The sequence below is a fragment of the Mauremys mutica genome, chromosome 16 (assembly GCF_020497125.1).
Source record: "Mauremys mutica isolate MM-2020 ecotype Southern chromosome 16, ASM2049712v1, whole genome shotgun sequence".
In the NCBI taxonomy this organism is placed as follows: domain Eukaryota; kingdom Metazoa; phylum Chordata; order Testudines; family Geoemydidae; genus Mauremys; species Mauremys mutica.
The window spans coordinates 20,268,216-20,284,099 of NC_059087.1; the positions used below are offsets into that span (position 1 = coordinate 20,268,216).

At 44.6% G+C, this 15,884-nt stretch overlaps 1 protein-coding gene across 1 annotated transcript; it reads left to right on the forward strand.

The window, feature by feature from the left end:
• The first annotated feature begins 4,045 nt into the window (after nt 1-4,045).
• Nucleotides 4,046-15,865, forward strand: LOC123350750 (glutathione S-transferase theta-1-like). The gene is made up of 5 exons (XM_044989459.1): nt 4,046-4,279; nt 11,924-12,011; nt 13,220-13,370; nt 14,324-14,500; nt 15,638-15,865. The coding sequence occupies exons 1-5, from the start codon at nt 4,168-4,170 to the stop codon at nt 15,827-15,829; spliced, it is 720 nt and encodes a 239-aa protein (XP_044845394.1). The 5' UTR covers nt 4,046-4,167; the 3' UTR covers nt 15,830-15,865.
• The last annotated feature ends 19 nt before the right edge of the window (nt 15,866-15,884 follow it).

A 15,884-nucleotide genomic window follows, 5' to 3' on the forward strand; every position in this document is an offset into this window, starting at 1 on the left:
ATTTTTCAATTCACCTAATACAAGTACTGTAGTGCAATCTCTTTATCATGAAAGCTGAACTTACACATGTAGAATTATGTACAAAAAAATAACTGCATTCAAAAATAAAACAATGTAAAACTTTAGAGCCTACAAGTCCACTCAACCCTACTTCAGCCAATTGCTTAAACAAACAAGTTTGGTTACAATTTGCAGGAGATGATGCTACCTGCTTCTTGTTTACAATGTCACCTGAAAATAAGAACAGGAGTTTGCATGGCACTTTTGTAGCCAGTGTTGCAAGGTATTTACATGTCGGATATGCTAAACATTTGTATGCCCTTTCATGCTATTTATGTTATAAAACCACTAGTAACATGAACACACACAGAGACCATTAATGTGGTTGCTGGCAAGGGCCTGGCTAGCTGCCAACCTTTTTTTAACACATTATTTCAGCTGCCCCATATTATGTTTAGAGTGGCAGAGGTGGGTATGATGCTTTGCAAACAATTAACAGTTCCTGCTCCTTGAGCTTGCTATTTAAGGTAGACACAGTACAACTGGGGATTTCAAAACTACCGTAAATGGTCATGTATCCTTTTGCTATATGGAGATACACCTATCTCATAGAACTGGAAGGGAGCCTGGAAGGTCATCAAGTCCAGCCCCCTGCCTTCACTAGCAGGACCAACTACTGATTTTGCCCCAGATCCCTAAGTGGCCCCCTCAAAGATTGAACTCACAGCCCTGGGTTTAGCAGGCCAATGCTCATACCACTGAGCTATCTTCCCCTCCACCATTATTTAATGTTTGAATTTCTTTTAAAGTTAATATTTAACTAAGTTTGTGGAAGTAAAGTCAAGCATTGGTGGGATGGGAGAAGGCAGCCCGGGAAAGCTTCCAGAAAGAAGTGGGTCAGGGACGGCGGGGAGAGCTATGAAGGAGGCAAGTGAGGGATAGGGATAGGGCTTGGAGGGGGGCGGGGGTTTGAAGATGGGTGACTTGAATTGATGAAGGGGGGGCTAGTTTTATAGAAGGATGGGGGAATACAATACATTTTATAGTACCTGCATAATGCTAATCTTTCATCCTTCATGCTAATACCTCCCCTACCCCACCCCCAATCTCTGCACAGCAGCTGTTTCTATAACGCACCTCATAATATTGACTACTGAAGTCACATCCGAAGAAGTGAGCTTTAGCTCACGAAAGCTCATGCTAAAATAAATTTGTTAGTCTTTAAGGTGCCACAAGTACTCCTGGTTTTTTTTTTAGTAATGGTAAAGAAAAAGCTGAGAACTACATGCTGTTATCTAATACGAACAGGGCCATGGACACCTATCTCTGCATCCTCCCAATAAGCTGTGCTCTTTGAAATCATAATAAAACAGTCGGCCTTGATTTAATTATTTTTTTTTAAACAGTCCTGATGAAACAAGAACCAGAGCCTCCCACCTTGTTTGCTGTTGCAGGGATGTTGCAATTGGCTGCTCAGAATGCTTTTGCATTTGAAGCCTGATCCTGTCACTTTGTGCTTGCAGGTATTGGCTGTCCTTTCAAATGACCAGGCACAGCTTTAGCAGAACTTGTTAAGCTGAGAAAAATCTATAAAGATGGTTCCATTTTAGAGGTAAAATGTCAAGGTATTGTGAGGGGGAGCTTCCACACCAATGAAAGGAACATGTGCACCGTGCTGGAAACGTACCTGGTTGTACTTGGAAAGCAACAGCATGTGCCATCACAGGCCCTGTATCATCAACTTCAATTAGAAAAAAATCATAATGCTAAAATAAATCAAAGAGAAAATGGGTGGGGGGGGTAACTCAATGAAACAGGCCCATGTAGAATAAAGTTATGTGATACCTTACTTAGCCAGTGTGCATTGTACTTGAATTAATGAACTTCTGTCAAGTTCTGCCTAAGGACCCAATTCTGCAGTAAGCTGCATGTAAGCAGTGGGGTTGAGCTCAAGTCCGTTAAAATGTCACTGGGCATTATGAGAGGTGGAGAGAGAAAATGATGTGAAATTCACTTCAGTTTTCTACCGCACTGGCCTGCTCAAGGTAGAGTCCTCAAGATAATTTGTGGTTGTCAGCAGCTTAGATAAACTAACCCAGTTTCCATACACATAAACCAGAATGTTTCCTGACAGGGTTCTGTGCAGGAGTGATTGCTACACTTTTATACCTACAATCTGGCACTTACAGTCTGTCACATAATACAGCTGATTTGTGGATAAAAACCTATATAGAAAAAAGTCATAGAATACCTAGCTCTCATGTAGCGCTTTTCAGCCTTGGATCTCAAAGCACATTACAGAGGTCAGTGTCATGTAGAAGTTTTTCAGCCTCATTCAGATATTAAACTGATAAGAACAGACACTACACAGCAGATTCCTTCACTACAGCAGTTAAGCATTTAGACCCCCATCATGTAATGAACTCTGAGTGGGTGGAAGACTCTGCCACCATGGAACTCAGGGTATGGCTACACTGGCGATTTGCAGCGCTGGAAAGCCTCCACCAGCGCTGCAATTAGTAAGTGGCCACACCTGCAGGGCACTTCCAGCGCTGCAACTCCCTGGCTGCAGCGCTGGCCGTACACCTCACTCAGCATGGGGAATAAGGATTCCAGCGCTGGTGCTGCAGCGCTGGTCATCAAGTGTGGCCACACACCAGCGCTGTGATTGGCCTCCAGGGAATAAGGTGTATCCCAGAATGCTTTTATAAATTACTCTCTTTGTTTTGTTATGCAGCCTTTCTTTGTTTTGTTGTGAACGAGCTCCGATCGGAGCTCCGTTCTGTACCTGGCTGTAAACAATCAAATGAGAGGCAGGCAGGGAGGGAGAGTGAATGAAACAGAACGGAGCCGTTTGAACTGCTTATCTAAAAAAACAAACACTGATCACAGCAAACAGGAGCTATCTATACCTGGCTGTGAACGATCAAATGAGAGGCAGGCAGGAAGAGTGAATGAAACAGAACGGAGCCGATCGCTCCGTTGAACTGCTTATCTAAAAAAACAAACACTGATCACAGCAAACAGGCAGGCTGTTTGCAATTAGAGTTAAGACTAAGGGCTCATGAACATTTTGTGATTTTTCCAATCCAGGAAGCTAACACTCAGTGTTGGCTCCAAAAATCCACTCTCTCTATCTTCCCCGCTCCCTGTCACAGTACACCACCCTCCACCCCCCTCTTTTGAAAAGCACGTTGGTGCACTTGAATGCTGGGATAGCTGCCCATAATGCAGCACTCCCAACAGCGCTGCAAATGCTCCAAATGTGGCCACACACCAGCGCTGGTAGCTGTGAGTGTGGCCACACACCAGCGCTGCTCCTACACAGCTGGATGACCAGCGCTGCAAACTACCAGCGCTGCAAACCGTAAGTGTAGCCATACCCTCAGTGTAGGATTAGAGACTTAGACCTGAATACGTTGTGTGTGCAGCAGCAGCATATAAATTCTCTTGCTATCCATCCAGTGATGATTCAAGCTGGGATCAGTGTTTTAAAAGGTTTTCTCCCATTAAATGGGCTCATCCTATAAAGCACTGACAGTGCTCGGCACAAGACAGTATGGCAAGGGGTCAAATTTTCAAATGTGCCCTAAGTCCAATTTGCAAATCAGAGTTGACTCTGAATGAGACTTAGGCTCATAAGTGTCTCAGTCACTTTTGAAAATAGGATTTAGGCACCTATATCACATAGCTGCCTTTGAGACTGCTGCCCACGGTCCCTGCCATGAACTGCTGACAGTCTCAGTACTGATGGGCTGAGGTCCGAAAGGACTCAGCACTCATGATAGCTTTACTGCAGTTCCACCATTTTGTTAACTGAGCTGGTTTAAATTATTCCACATTATAACTAAAAGGACAAGATGAAATAGCCCGGCCTTTCATAAATCCAAGTCAATCTTTATCTACTTTCCCCCCCCCCCCATCCCTCAACCTTTGTTCCCATGGCTAGGGAATTAGCATTGGGGTGTTTCCAGCCTGAATGAGCCCTGATTGGTCCAAAGTAACTAGCAGCGCTGGCTGAGTTGCTTAGGAAAGGCTCTTAGCAAAGGTATGCAGGAGTTATTCTCAGTCGTGCCTCTAGGCCACTTGCTGCAGGCTGAGTTGCTGTAAACGGCTCGTCTTCTCTAGGCTGTAGGGCTTCTCTGTCACTGAATCCCAGCTGCCAGAATGGTGGTAGAGCTTTTTCTGGATCTCCTCTCCCAGCCCTGCCGAGCCCTCTTTATATTTGCCAAAAAAAACAACATCCCATTTGAGTTCAAGCATGTGGAGCTGCTAAAAGGTGAGTGGAAGGCACCTGTACCTGTGGGGATGGACTGGGTGTATGTTATCCCTTTACTCTGGTAGGGAGGCCCAGCAATAACATCTTAAGGGAGAACTGATCTGTGCTGGGCTCTGTGCAGAATATCAGCATGTTACATTTCTCAGGTGTAACTGATTCCCAGGCACCTCCCTTGCTATACACCCTAATGTGTCTCTGTCCCCCCACACAGGGATTTTGCCTTGTTGTTCATTGCTGATCTCTAGTTGAGGGTGGAAATCTTATTTAGGAAACTAGATACATGAAAGAAATGTAGCCCCAGCTCTTTAAGCTCTTTTTTCTGGTGGTGTTCTTTCACTTTGGGCCACTGTTGTAATAGTTGTACATTTGGTGGGGTGGAGTCTTGGCTGTTTTTAACTATCAGGCTCGCATTTGGGAGGTGCAAGGTTGTACCCAGTCTCTGATTCTTAACAGTTAAGCATATTACTAGTTGATGAGCTTGTTAAGTGAAGGAATGGGGCCAGGGGCATGCTCCCACTGTCACACGCATGTGCAGGCTCCTACTAGCAGTAGTCATGCTGTTTTCATGCTCCACTAAATATGTTCCTCCTCTGTGATGACATGACTAGACCAAAGCACTGAGCAGAAATGCTTTCTGAAAAGTCCTGCCTATGCTGAGTTGTCTCCAGCTCCCTGTAATTCAGAGTTGCTGATCTGGGTCTAAACCTTGGCTCTCGTGTCATCTTTAACACTAAAAAAGTCTTGAGTTTTGTCTCCCTATTATGAGGCAGATTCTTGCAGTGTCCCTAAAACAGGTACTAGAAGGACTAGAGAGACTGAGACTAATTGCTGTTTAATCGGTGGTAATGTGTAACCTATAACTATTCTTATCTACCTCAATAATATCTGCTGGGGCCGCCATGGCCTTTCTTGCCCCATCCCCACCTGCAGGTGTCTCCCATTGCAGTAAAGAGAGAGTTTGTTCCACCAAACAACTGGCCTTTACTCCCTCTTTGGAAGTGTCAGTTATCTCACTGGGGTAAAGCCAGCTGTGTCACATGCTCCTCTCCAACTTCTTACATTTTTTGTTAAAGGGGATGTTTATGCCTCTGCTCAAATGTACCCCTATTCTTGTAGGATGGAAATGCTGCCTGGCATAAGGGGGACCGGCCTCCCTCTTGCCCCTTCACTGTGAGCCCTACTTTCCCCAAATATCCCCCCAAGACCCTACACCCCCTTTCCTGGGGAGGCTTGAGAATAATATCCTTAACAATTGGTAGAGGTGAACACTGATGGATCTCTTGGATCTTAAGAACAATGAAAAATCAATTAATCAGGTTCTTAAAAGAAGAATTTTAATTAAAGAAAAGGTAAAAGAATCACCTCTGTAAAATCAGGATGGTAAGTACTTTACAGAATAACAAAAGACTCAAGAACACAGAGGATTTCCCCTCTAGGCAAAACCTTAAAGTTACAAAAACAGGGATAAACCTCCCTCTTAGCACAGGGAAATTCACAAGCTAAAACAAAAGGTAATCTAATGCATTTCTTTTCTGCTATTACTTACTATTTCTGCAAGACTAGATGCTTAGTTCAGATACACTTAAGATGGAATTTCCCTGCCTGGTTTCTTGGCGGGCTCCAAGAGAGACAGACCAAAACCTTCCCCCACAGATTTGAAAGTATCTTCTCCCCTTATTGGTCTTTTTGGCCAGGTGTCACCCAGGTTATCTGAGCTTCTTAACCCTTTACAGGGTAAAGAGGGATTTTATGCTACCCTTAGCTGTATGTTTGGGGCGGGGGGAGAGAACTGAGCTGTAATAGGTCTGCAAGCCAAGTTACTTACATGGGTGCTCCCCCTTCCTTTCAACAAGCTTACACAGGTGTATTTGACTGGAACTTGGTAAATAATTCTGATAAGCACTCTAAGGAACGTGTGAACTCCCTTCTAGTTGTGTTTGAGCTATAGGGGAGCTGCAGTCAAAACCTAGGGACTTATTTTTGTCACTAAAATCAGCAACTGTGACTCTGAACGTATTCAGACAGTAGGTATGGAGAGCTGAGAAAAGCCACTTTCTAAAGCCACTCTTCAGTGAAGAACTTCCATGGGAGTATATTCTGGAGCTACTAAATAAAGTGGGGGTGAGGGGGACTGTAAAGAAAGCCTGAAAGGTGGGATTTCTCTTCTCTACTTTTCTGCCTTTCCTAGAAAACTCGTTAGCCTTGCGGACACTGAAAATTTCCCACTACTGACCATGGAGGGATTGGCAGGTGTCCGGGTGCTGCAGGATTTAACAACCACTTCTGACATGATGCTGAACGTGTTTAGTCCTCAGTTCAACTACAAGAACAGCCATGTTGCTTTCCAGTTCAAGTGTGCATGTTGCCAACATCCCTTTTCAGCAGTGAGGGATCTTTTGCAGAGTAGATGTAAGGCTGGTGGTGACTGTAGAGCTGGTGGAGCATGACATCACAAGAGTGAAAGCTGAGTAATTGAGAAAGGAAGGGGTTTCCATCAAACTGCTTTAAACTTGGCTATTGGTTGAGGTCTATCTCCTGTTAGTACCTATCTAATGTCAGTGACTAACACTCTGGATAAATGACTCTTTTGTTAAAAACTTAATGCCCTGGGCCCTTCGGTTCAAGTTCATAACAAACATTCTCTTGAGTCTTTCACGAGGTCATCTAGCCTTGATGTTCATGATGCTTTATGAATTAAAAAAAAAAACAAAAAACAGGAGCCAATGTTGCAAACAATGAAGGGAGAGAAAGAGCCTTTGTGGGTTGTCATCCACCATAAAGAACAAAAAAGACACAACTCTTTGTTAAAAACCTCCTTTGCGGGCTTACCTTTCAAACGCCTTAAAACTTTGAAAGGGGAGCAGGGATTCTAGACTTTTCACCATGCCTTGTGTTTTTTCTCCTCTCCCTCGTCCTTCATTGATTAATATGCACTTAATTGCTCCATTCATCCCCAGTGGATATTTCATCTACAAAGAACAGCAACTCCTCTCTCGGTTAAGCTGTGTTAACCAGAATGTTGGCACTGCTAAGGAGAGCTCTCCATTATTCCCTGTTTAAGTGAAAGCACTTGCCCAGCCTGCTGCTGTGACTCTGGTCTTTCTTAGCTTCCTCAACCCCTATGCCTCATAACACATAACTGCCAGTTCTGAGGCACCTAAGGTCAAAGTTTAGGCACCAAGGAGATCATCAAAACCCCTGCTCAGCTACTACCTCACTCTAGAGGTGTTTCAAATCCCTCAGTGCCTAAATTGTTACTGTAAAAGTTTCTTTAGTCCTTAAGTTTCTGCCTCTGGGGATACGTGCAGGTGCCTGAATGCCTATCTCATGCCTAAGCCCCAGTGGGATCCTCATGCCAGGTGAAAGCTGGCGTTTCTCTGCCTATTGGGGCTGATCCTGTGGGCATTCTCAGAGCACACCTAACTACACACAAAATGCTCACTCTAGATCAAGTCCCTTCCTAGCTGGAGGCAGGGGCCGGAAGCTCTGCTCTGAGTCTAAAGTAATCCAAGCACTCCCAGCTACATCCTCTGAAGTTCTGGAGTTCCCTTCCATACCCTGCTACTATGGGGCACAAGATGCTTTCTGTGATGGTGGAGGATGCACTGCTAGTCTTAAGCAACAAAATAGCATGTGGGGCAGAAGGGTGGCATAAACACGCCAATGGGGGATTTGAGAGTCTCATTTAGTTGCTCATGTTTGACAACCTGCCTCCCAGGCAGTATCTATGTTGTCATGCTGATGCTGGAGCTGCCCCAGCTGGTTCTGGAGAGGCTCAGCCAATTCTTTACCACAGAAGTCTGCTGTCCTGAAGTCAAAGCTGTGCCTGCTAAGTGTCTTTGGTACCAAAGGCGATAGTTCATCAAGAGAAGTGTGAACTAGGGACATGTAATAGGATGCCCTTCTCTCCAAACAGGACTCCTGGGGTTTTACTGTGCCTATGAAATACCCATTTTGGCTGAGTTCAGGCAGCCCCATCTGGGATCTTGCTGAGCTATGACACACACAGAAGAATCTGTCAAAGTTATGTGGCCTTAATGTGTCTATGCTGACCTTGCAGCAGCTGCTGTGTGCTGTGTCTCGGACCCCGTGCTGATTCCTGCCCTACATTCCGCAGAGATTTTACACCTCTCTGGCTCCTGCTGCAGCCCTATTGGTGAGGTGAATGTGAGCGGACACAGCAGGGATGCTCCCCTGCCATCCATCTTATGACATAAAATGTAGTTTAAGCCTGGCTGGAATAAACCAGAAAAGAGAAACGGTCTGTAATTACTAACGTACAAGCTACTCCCCTCATCCCCCTGCTGCTAATAAGGCGTAATATCAGATTTAGGCTTTATATGCTGGAGTGACCTTGAGACTGCCATCATGGGCATGTTAAAAATGCTGTTGCAACACACTGCAGCTCTTGCTTTAGGTCCCTCTTCCAGTAACAGCAGGAAGGAGAAATGCAGTTTCTTGAGCAGACACTCTGCAGTTACTCTTTCCTTTCCCAGTGCTCCTTGATATAACCCAGTGCAGCCTGGCAGCAGTTAATCCACCAGTTTTCATCTAACTGCTTCAATGAAAGGTTAAGTGAATCCCCTTTAGGCCTATGGCAAACTCCAGTGTTTCACAGCACAGGTGCTCTCTCCAAGAAGTCTCACGCTTGCTTCCATTCATTCAGTGGAGAAGCCTGAGTTTGCAATAAAGCCTACTAATAATGAAGAGTTCTGCTACATATTCTCTCCTCTCTCTATGCCTTGCTCTTGCATGACATTCACCTTTCTAAGGACTTTGGTGAGGGGAGATGAATAAGAATAGTCAAGGTACCGTGGGGAAGGAGGTGTTGTCAATTTAAAAGAATATTTAACTTATTAAACAAAGACAGGTTTGGGCTTCTTTCCTTTTCAGTACTGACCACCATGAGCCACTAAAATATGGGGCAGGCCAATGAACGTACTGAAAAGGGTGAGAAACTGACTCAGTTGTCATTGGACTGACTGAAGGAGATTTCAACAAAATCGCAAGCTCCAAATGCTCTATGCTATACAGTAGCAGCACTAGGCTTTACCAAAGCCTACATGTTGCTTATGAATACAGCAGAGAAGCACTGCTACATTTGCTCCCCTTACAGGGATGCTAAAGTGCATTGTATCTCAGACTGCACTAACCTCCTGGATTCCTATGGAAATCCTTATAAGTTAAATACATTTGGTTCTGTTTAGGTCCTAAGTGCTACCAGTGCGGACATACGCATGCATTCATGGTGCAAAATCAGGGTTATTATAGCCTTTTATACAGACAAACCATGGGCCCCTATGCTGCCTCAGCATGCAGACAGACCAGTGCTGGATATGGGACAGCAGGTGAAGGGTGTGCTAAAATCTTCAGTCCAGATCTGCACTCTTGCTTCAAGCCCTACTCTCAAATCCTGACAAAGTTGCTGAGCATGGGAGGTGCCATGAGGAGGACGCAAAGTTCAGCCCAAGGTCTGAATTTGGACCACTGGAAACAAGTGGATGCTCTGCTTCCCTGGAAGAGCCACCATTGTTATGTGATACCTTAAATAAGGCCTCAGAGCATAGGTGTAGTTTGACTTCTATATTTGGGGGGGGGGGGGGGACAGCTCCAGCAGGCCAATGGGGCCATCGGGGGGAAGGGGGGATTCCACGCTTGCCCAAGGCTTGCGGTTTGGAGGGGCAACTCTCCGCCCCAAAACTACACCCATGCCTCAGAGCTCTTTCATAAAGTGGCAATTACATGTTGGCTCGTTGCAACAGATCCTGCTTAATATGTAAGGACCAAACCCTTGCTAAAAAACACAATATACAGGCTAAGCTGTATTTAAAAAATAAAAATAAAAGCCAGTCTGCTATTAAGTGTTGGTGCTGTATGCATAAATCCCACCCATCGAACTAAAAACAGACCCATTTAATCTGTGTGATAACAGCAAAACCACTAATTGCAAAGCAGAGTTCAGTAACCATTGGAAGCCTCATTCTGAAGCCTAAGGATGGTCGACATTTCAGAAGCGCTGCTTTGGAAGTGAATTTCCATAGGTCTGGAGGCTGGCTGGAACAAGTCCTCTGAAGCCTTCTTACTTCTCTGCATCTGTTTCCCTGAAGCCCACAATGTTAAAGGATGAGGACTGGACAGAACAGAAATCGCCACTCAAAGGCTTATGTGACCTGAGTGAAGTCTGGGCCTGGAATCCTCCAGGCATTTCTAGAGCACAGCAGTGAGCAGAGAGATACACATGGAAAAATCTTGGTATCCTTTTTGGAAGGTTGCTAAAGGAGGCTGTGTTCCAAATAGAACCACTTTCACTGTGTAAAGATGGCAAGCCTCATTTGTGACTATTCAAGTATCAGAAAACTAAACAAATTCCCAGAAGGTTCTGTGTTATCTGGGGATCACGTGCCAGAATGTTAGTACAAAAGGTTTGAGAGTTGCATCATTTAGCTCTCTGAGGTTCACTTGTGCAAGTTGGTTAGAGGAGCTTGAAAACAAAGGGCCCAGTCTTGCAAACACACAAGTCCATCCACTGAAGTGAGTCTAACCAGGTAGGCAAGCACTACTTGTGCATGGAAGGGTTCTCAGAATTGGGCCCTGATGTGAAGAGCACTCAGACGTCAGGTAAACTACCGGTAAATATTTTTCCTTTCCGGCTATAAAGCGCATCCCTTTTCTTCTATCTTGTATTGGAGCTCTGAAGAATTGTCATGAGAATGCAAACCCATGCCTATGTCTATTACCTACCTCAGACCTGACAGCATGCCTTTCTCTCCCCTCCCTGTCCTGATGCAAGTTATTCCTGCAATAAACTAATGGTGGCAGTTCCATTTGATAATTGAAAGCAACGGATGTCTGAGTACAAACTGTAATGCATATAACTGAACTCCAACAGCAGCTTTTGGGTTTGGTAAAAGTGTCACAGCACTCAGTCACAAAATATTGCATTTTCATGATTCAAAAGCATGATTGAAATCCTGCCTCACTCTAACAGGGCCTGAAAAGCTAACTGCCTTTGAATTGAACTGTGCTCCAGTTAGGCCTATGTAACTTTCACTTTCCACTGTTACCCTTGTCCTGCTTCCCTCTTAGGGTTACACCCATTTGTTATTTCTCATCTTAAAATTAGACTGCAAGCCTTGTGGGGATCTCACTCTGCGTATGTCAAGTGCCTCGCACAGGGATCCTGATAGGGGTCTTGGAACACTCCAGCAGCAGATATCTGATATTAAAACAAGGTCTATGAAGCAGACCTGAGCTGACAAGATTACTAGCATAAATTGAGCCTTACAAGCCTATTAACAAATGTCAGAACACTGAACATGCAGACAATGAACAGGAGAGAGACAGGAATGCTGAGCTGATGAACAGGGAAGATAGCATCAGGATAAATCTTATTGCAAAATCTATATCTGTTATGGAACTCTGTTGCCCACTTGCTCTCTTAGGAAAATAAACAGGACTTTTCCTTATGGCAAAGTTGGGATTCCTGGTCAAATATTCCCATGGACTCTGCTGATCCTCACTAATTGGTGAAGAATGTAGCTTTATTTGGGTGCTAAATTTAAACTTTGCTGGGTTGCTTCCCTCTAGTCATTGAATCTTCCTCTCATGCTACCATCTCCTTAATCTCCTCCTAAATCTTTTTAGGGCATCACCTTCGTGAAGAGTTTGGCAAGGTGAATGTGCTGAAGAAAGTACCAGCGTTAAAGGATGGAGCCTTCACCTTAGCAGAGAGGTGAGGATTAAACAAATGCAACCCTCTGATGCATTGTCTAACATCACAACATTTAACATCTATCTGCTATGTCCCCTGCTCAGAGTTCCACCTTATTACCTGCTTATCTCTTCTCTCCATGCCTTGGCTTATCTGTCTTTTATATGTTGTTTTTGTGTCTTTTCTGCGTTCATGTCCTTTCTCTTCTCTCCCTATTTGTCAGCCCCACTCATCTATGCCTCTTCCAGTCCTATATTTCCCTGTTCCTTGTGTCCCTTATGCTTTGCTACAATTGTGCAACCATCTTTGAAGACAAGGAGATGAGGATAAACATTGGCCCAGCCCAGCCACTTGCATCAGGTGATGTTGCAGCTAAGCTGCCTGTAGGCTCAGTACTTGCAAAGTTCCATGGATCTGGTGAGTCACTGACTGTATGTGGAGAAGGGGCTGGCTTGAGGATGTCTACAGGTCTGGTAATGTAAAGCTTTCCCATCATGGGTGTATGGTCCAGTATAAATTGTTCTAGTGGTTCAAGTTGCAACTGGAAATATAGGCGATAGTGGGGCTGGATGGCTGATCTCCTCCTTTTTTTCCCTCCTCCCCCCCAGCCGCTGCCCCACAAGCTGGATAAAGGATCACAGGGCAGTTTAAAAAAAAAAGGGGGTGTGTGGAGGAAGGAGAAGGGGAAACCCATTTCTCACTTTGCTGGAGGAAGGTGGGAGAAGCAAAAGTGAGAGTGGATTTTTTTTTCCACTTTCTCTCTCCTTCCCCCCCACCCCCACTGGGAAGTGGCTGGAATTGGAATGCAGAAAACTCCAAATGCTTTTTCAAACCTAAAACATTCATTTCACCTAAACCACTCAAAACGAATTCATCTTGAAAAGCAAAACTTAAAAAAACAAACCTAAAAATGTTCACTTTCTCACCATTTCTTATGTGAAAAATCCCGCAGACTTCAAGCCGTGCGAGGAAGTAGCTGTTGCTATGGTATATGCATTTCTAGTGGGGGAAGGGGGGGCAGGGAGAGAAGTCTGAGTTGTAACTCTCATGGTACAGAACATGACTGGTTATTAGGGACTCAGGGGAGATTCTTGGGTCTGTCCGTATTAACTCACTGACCTAGCTATTGGTAGTAAGAGTATCCCGAGATGTGCGGGGAAGGGGGGAGACAATAACTTCCATCTCCTCTTAATTCACCTGCCCATTGTTCCCTGTTACTATCTGGGCAGCATTGCGATCCTTCTCTATCTGAGCCGAAAATTCAACACCCCTGATCACTGGTACCCTTCAGACCTGCAGAAACGGGCCCTGGTTGACGAGTACTTGTCCTGGCAGCACACTACCATTCGGGAGAAAGGGTGCAAAATTTTCATAACCAAGGTAAAGGTATTAGATGACGTGAGAACTGACTGCTAGCACCTGCTAGTGCTGTGGCACATAGAATGCATTCAACCTCCCCTCTCTATAGCATCCCTATTTCCTATAAAGTATGTGTGGGGCAAGGGATTGGGCGGGGAGGGGCATACTCAGAATGACCTTAATGCAGAGTGTCACCATCTTCCTGGGCTGATACCTTGCCAGGGTGGTGTAGATCTCTATTACATCCCAAAAATGACATTAAAAGAGCACTGAGGTTGCGAAGTCCAGCACTCAAAAGTTAGAAAATGCAAGACAGGCTGTTTGCTTGGAGTTTCTTGTATGGATGACTGGGACTGTTTCTGGATGTTGTGCCTCACTAGGCAAAGACCCAGGCCAGCTGAGATTTGGAAATTAAACTGGAAATTGAGTTGCATTGACGTCTCTGGTGAGCCAGCACTCTGCCTGATGGATTGTAATGGCCCCACTTACTCCTGCTGAAAGATTCCTTTATATTCTAGTCCCAATTCTTCCCAAGATTGAATCTGCAGGAACATTGTCTCCACTGTACTCAGTCCAGAGTAGTAAGTAAATGTAACTGATACAGCATGGCAAGGGTGAGATGGTGCCACACACTGACCACTTTCCTTCTGCTTTCTGACTGACTAGACATAACTGACGACTCTCTTTTTGAAACAAGGGGCTGCGATCGCAGTTGGTGTGAAATGTTTTTTAAAGGCAAATGTCTCCAAAGAGGAGAATCTGAACAAGACTGCCTGGTTTGGAGGAATATGATGCAATGGGTTGTAATGCAAACCAGCCTGGCAAAGGGGTTTTCCAGTACCAGTTAACTCAGCCCACTCCATAATAAACTCATGAGGGATACTTAGAGTGGTTCAGGGTGCCATGGCTGCATGGTGGATGGACTAAAAATTGGCAGGTAACATGTAAGAACTGCATTTTCCTCTCCCTGGTAGGTACTGGTGCCTCTTGTTGTAGGGCAGCCATTTTCTCCAGAGAAGCTAGAGGAGGCTGTCGAGGAACTGAATTCTGCTCTGAAGCAGTTTGAGGAGAAGTTCCTGCAGAACAAGCCCTTCATTGTGGGCAATGAGATCTCCCTGGCAGACCTGGTGGCCATTGTGGAGCTCATGCAGGTGAGTGTTGGTCCTACTGGTTCCAGTTGCCAACCAGACTTCAGACAAAGCAAGCTGGGTTGCTGGGAGAGTGGGCTGACACATGGCTTTCATGTCCTGCAAAAATATCTCAAATAAGAGTTCTTTTTGCCAGTTTGTTTTTAAAACTTTTTGGATAAAACTGAAAAAGTTGAAGCGACACTTCCTATGGAAAAGAAAAATATTTAAAGAACTTCAACCCTGCTCTGATTACTGGTCCTCTGGTAGAAATAAATGGAAATCAGTAGACTAGCTGAAAGGTCCTAAGTTACTAAAACTTATTCTAGCGTGAGTGTAACGAGATGCTCAGCACTGTGGAAAAACTACCTGTGTTTTAAACTGATTGAGAAATGCATGGTTTCCCTTCCTCAGACTGGGAATTCCATAGGGAAAAGTCTGGGGGTCAGAGTTGTGGGATTTTTTTGTTTGCTTTTTCCTTGAAGTGCTGAGCATACAGTCTAGACTTAGGGGAAAAAAAGTCTATATATTAGAGAGAGGACTTCCTCTGTATCCCTAAACACATTCACACAATTGAAGTACCATTGTATGTATCCTTATGTCTCTTTTTAATTGGCTGGTGTGAATCTACTTTACTTTTCATTATAAAATTGATTATCTCTTGAGATGGTGTTTGTAACATACTTACTGACACTTGTGCTATCGGTTTGTTAGTCTATGTTCATTGCCCAGTGGAGTGAAATACTAGTCTCTTCACATTCTGGCTTTCATGTGTTAGCATGACTCTAATTTTTGGGTTGCAAACTCTGCAGAGAGATTTTTAAACCCAAACAACAAAGTATTTCCAATGAAAACTCAAGAATGCCTTTCCTTTTAATGTTGGAGTAGGGGGCAGAAGGGGAAGACCACATTGCTATCCCTCTGTGTCCCCATGTAGCTGTCACAGGTATTCTAAGATACTACTCTACTCTTCTCAAAATGGAGAACTTGAAATGAGCTGAAACCAGGCCCCAAAATCTCAAATCGTCCAGATCTGACTTGATCCAGCTGAGATTCGTTTTGAACTCCAGATGGCTTTTTGGTCCCATCCCTCTAGTGGATTCTGGTTTGAACTGTTCGCATGGAAGCTGTACTACTGTGTTTTTGCTTCTGTCTTTACAGCCTGTAGGATGTGGCTGTGACATCTTTGAGAACAGGCCCAAGCTGGTGGAGTGGCGCAGCCGGGTGGAGGAAGCTGTGGGGAAGGAGCTCTTCCAGCAAGCACATGAAATAATCCTGAATGTCAAGAATCCGAGCACCACTCAACTTTCCCCAGAACTGAGGGAACATTTGAAACAGCTTCTAAAACCTTGAATTAAAAAGGGAAAGTGTTCTTCTAAGCAAAGCTAATCCTGTGTGTTTCACTCCT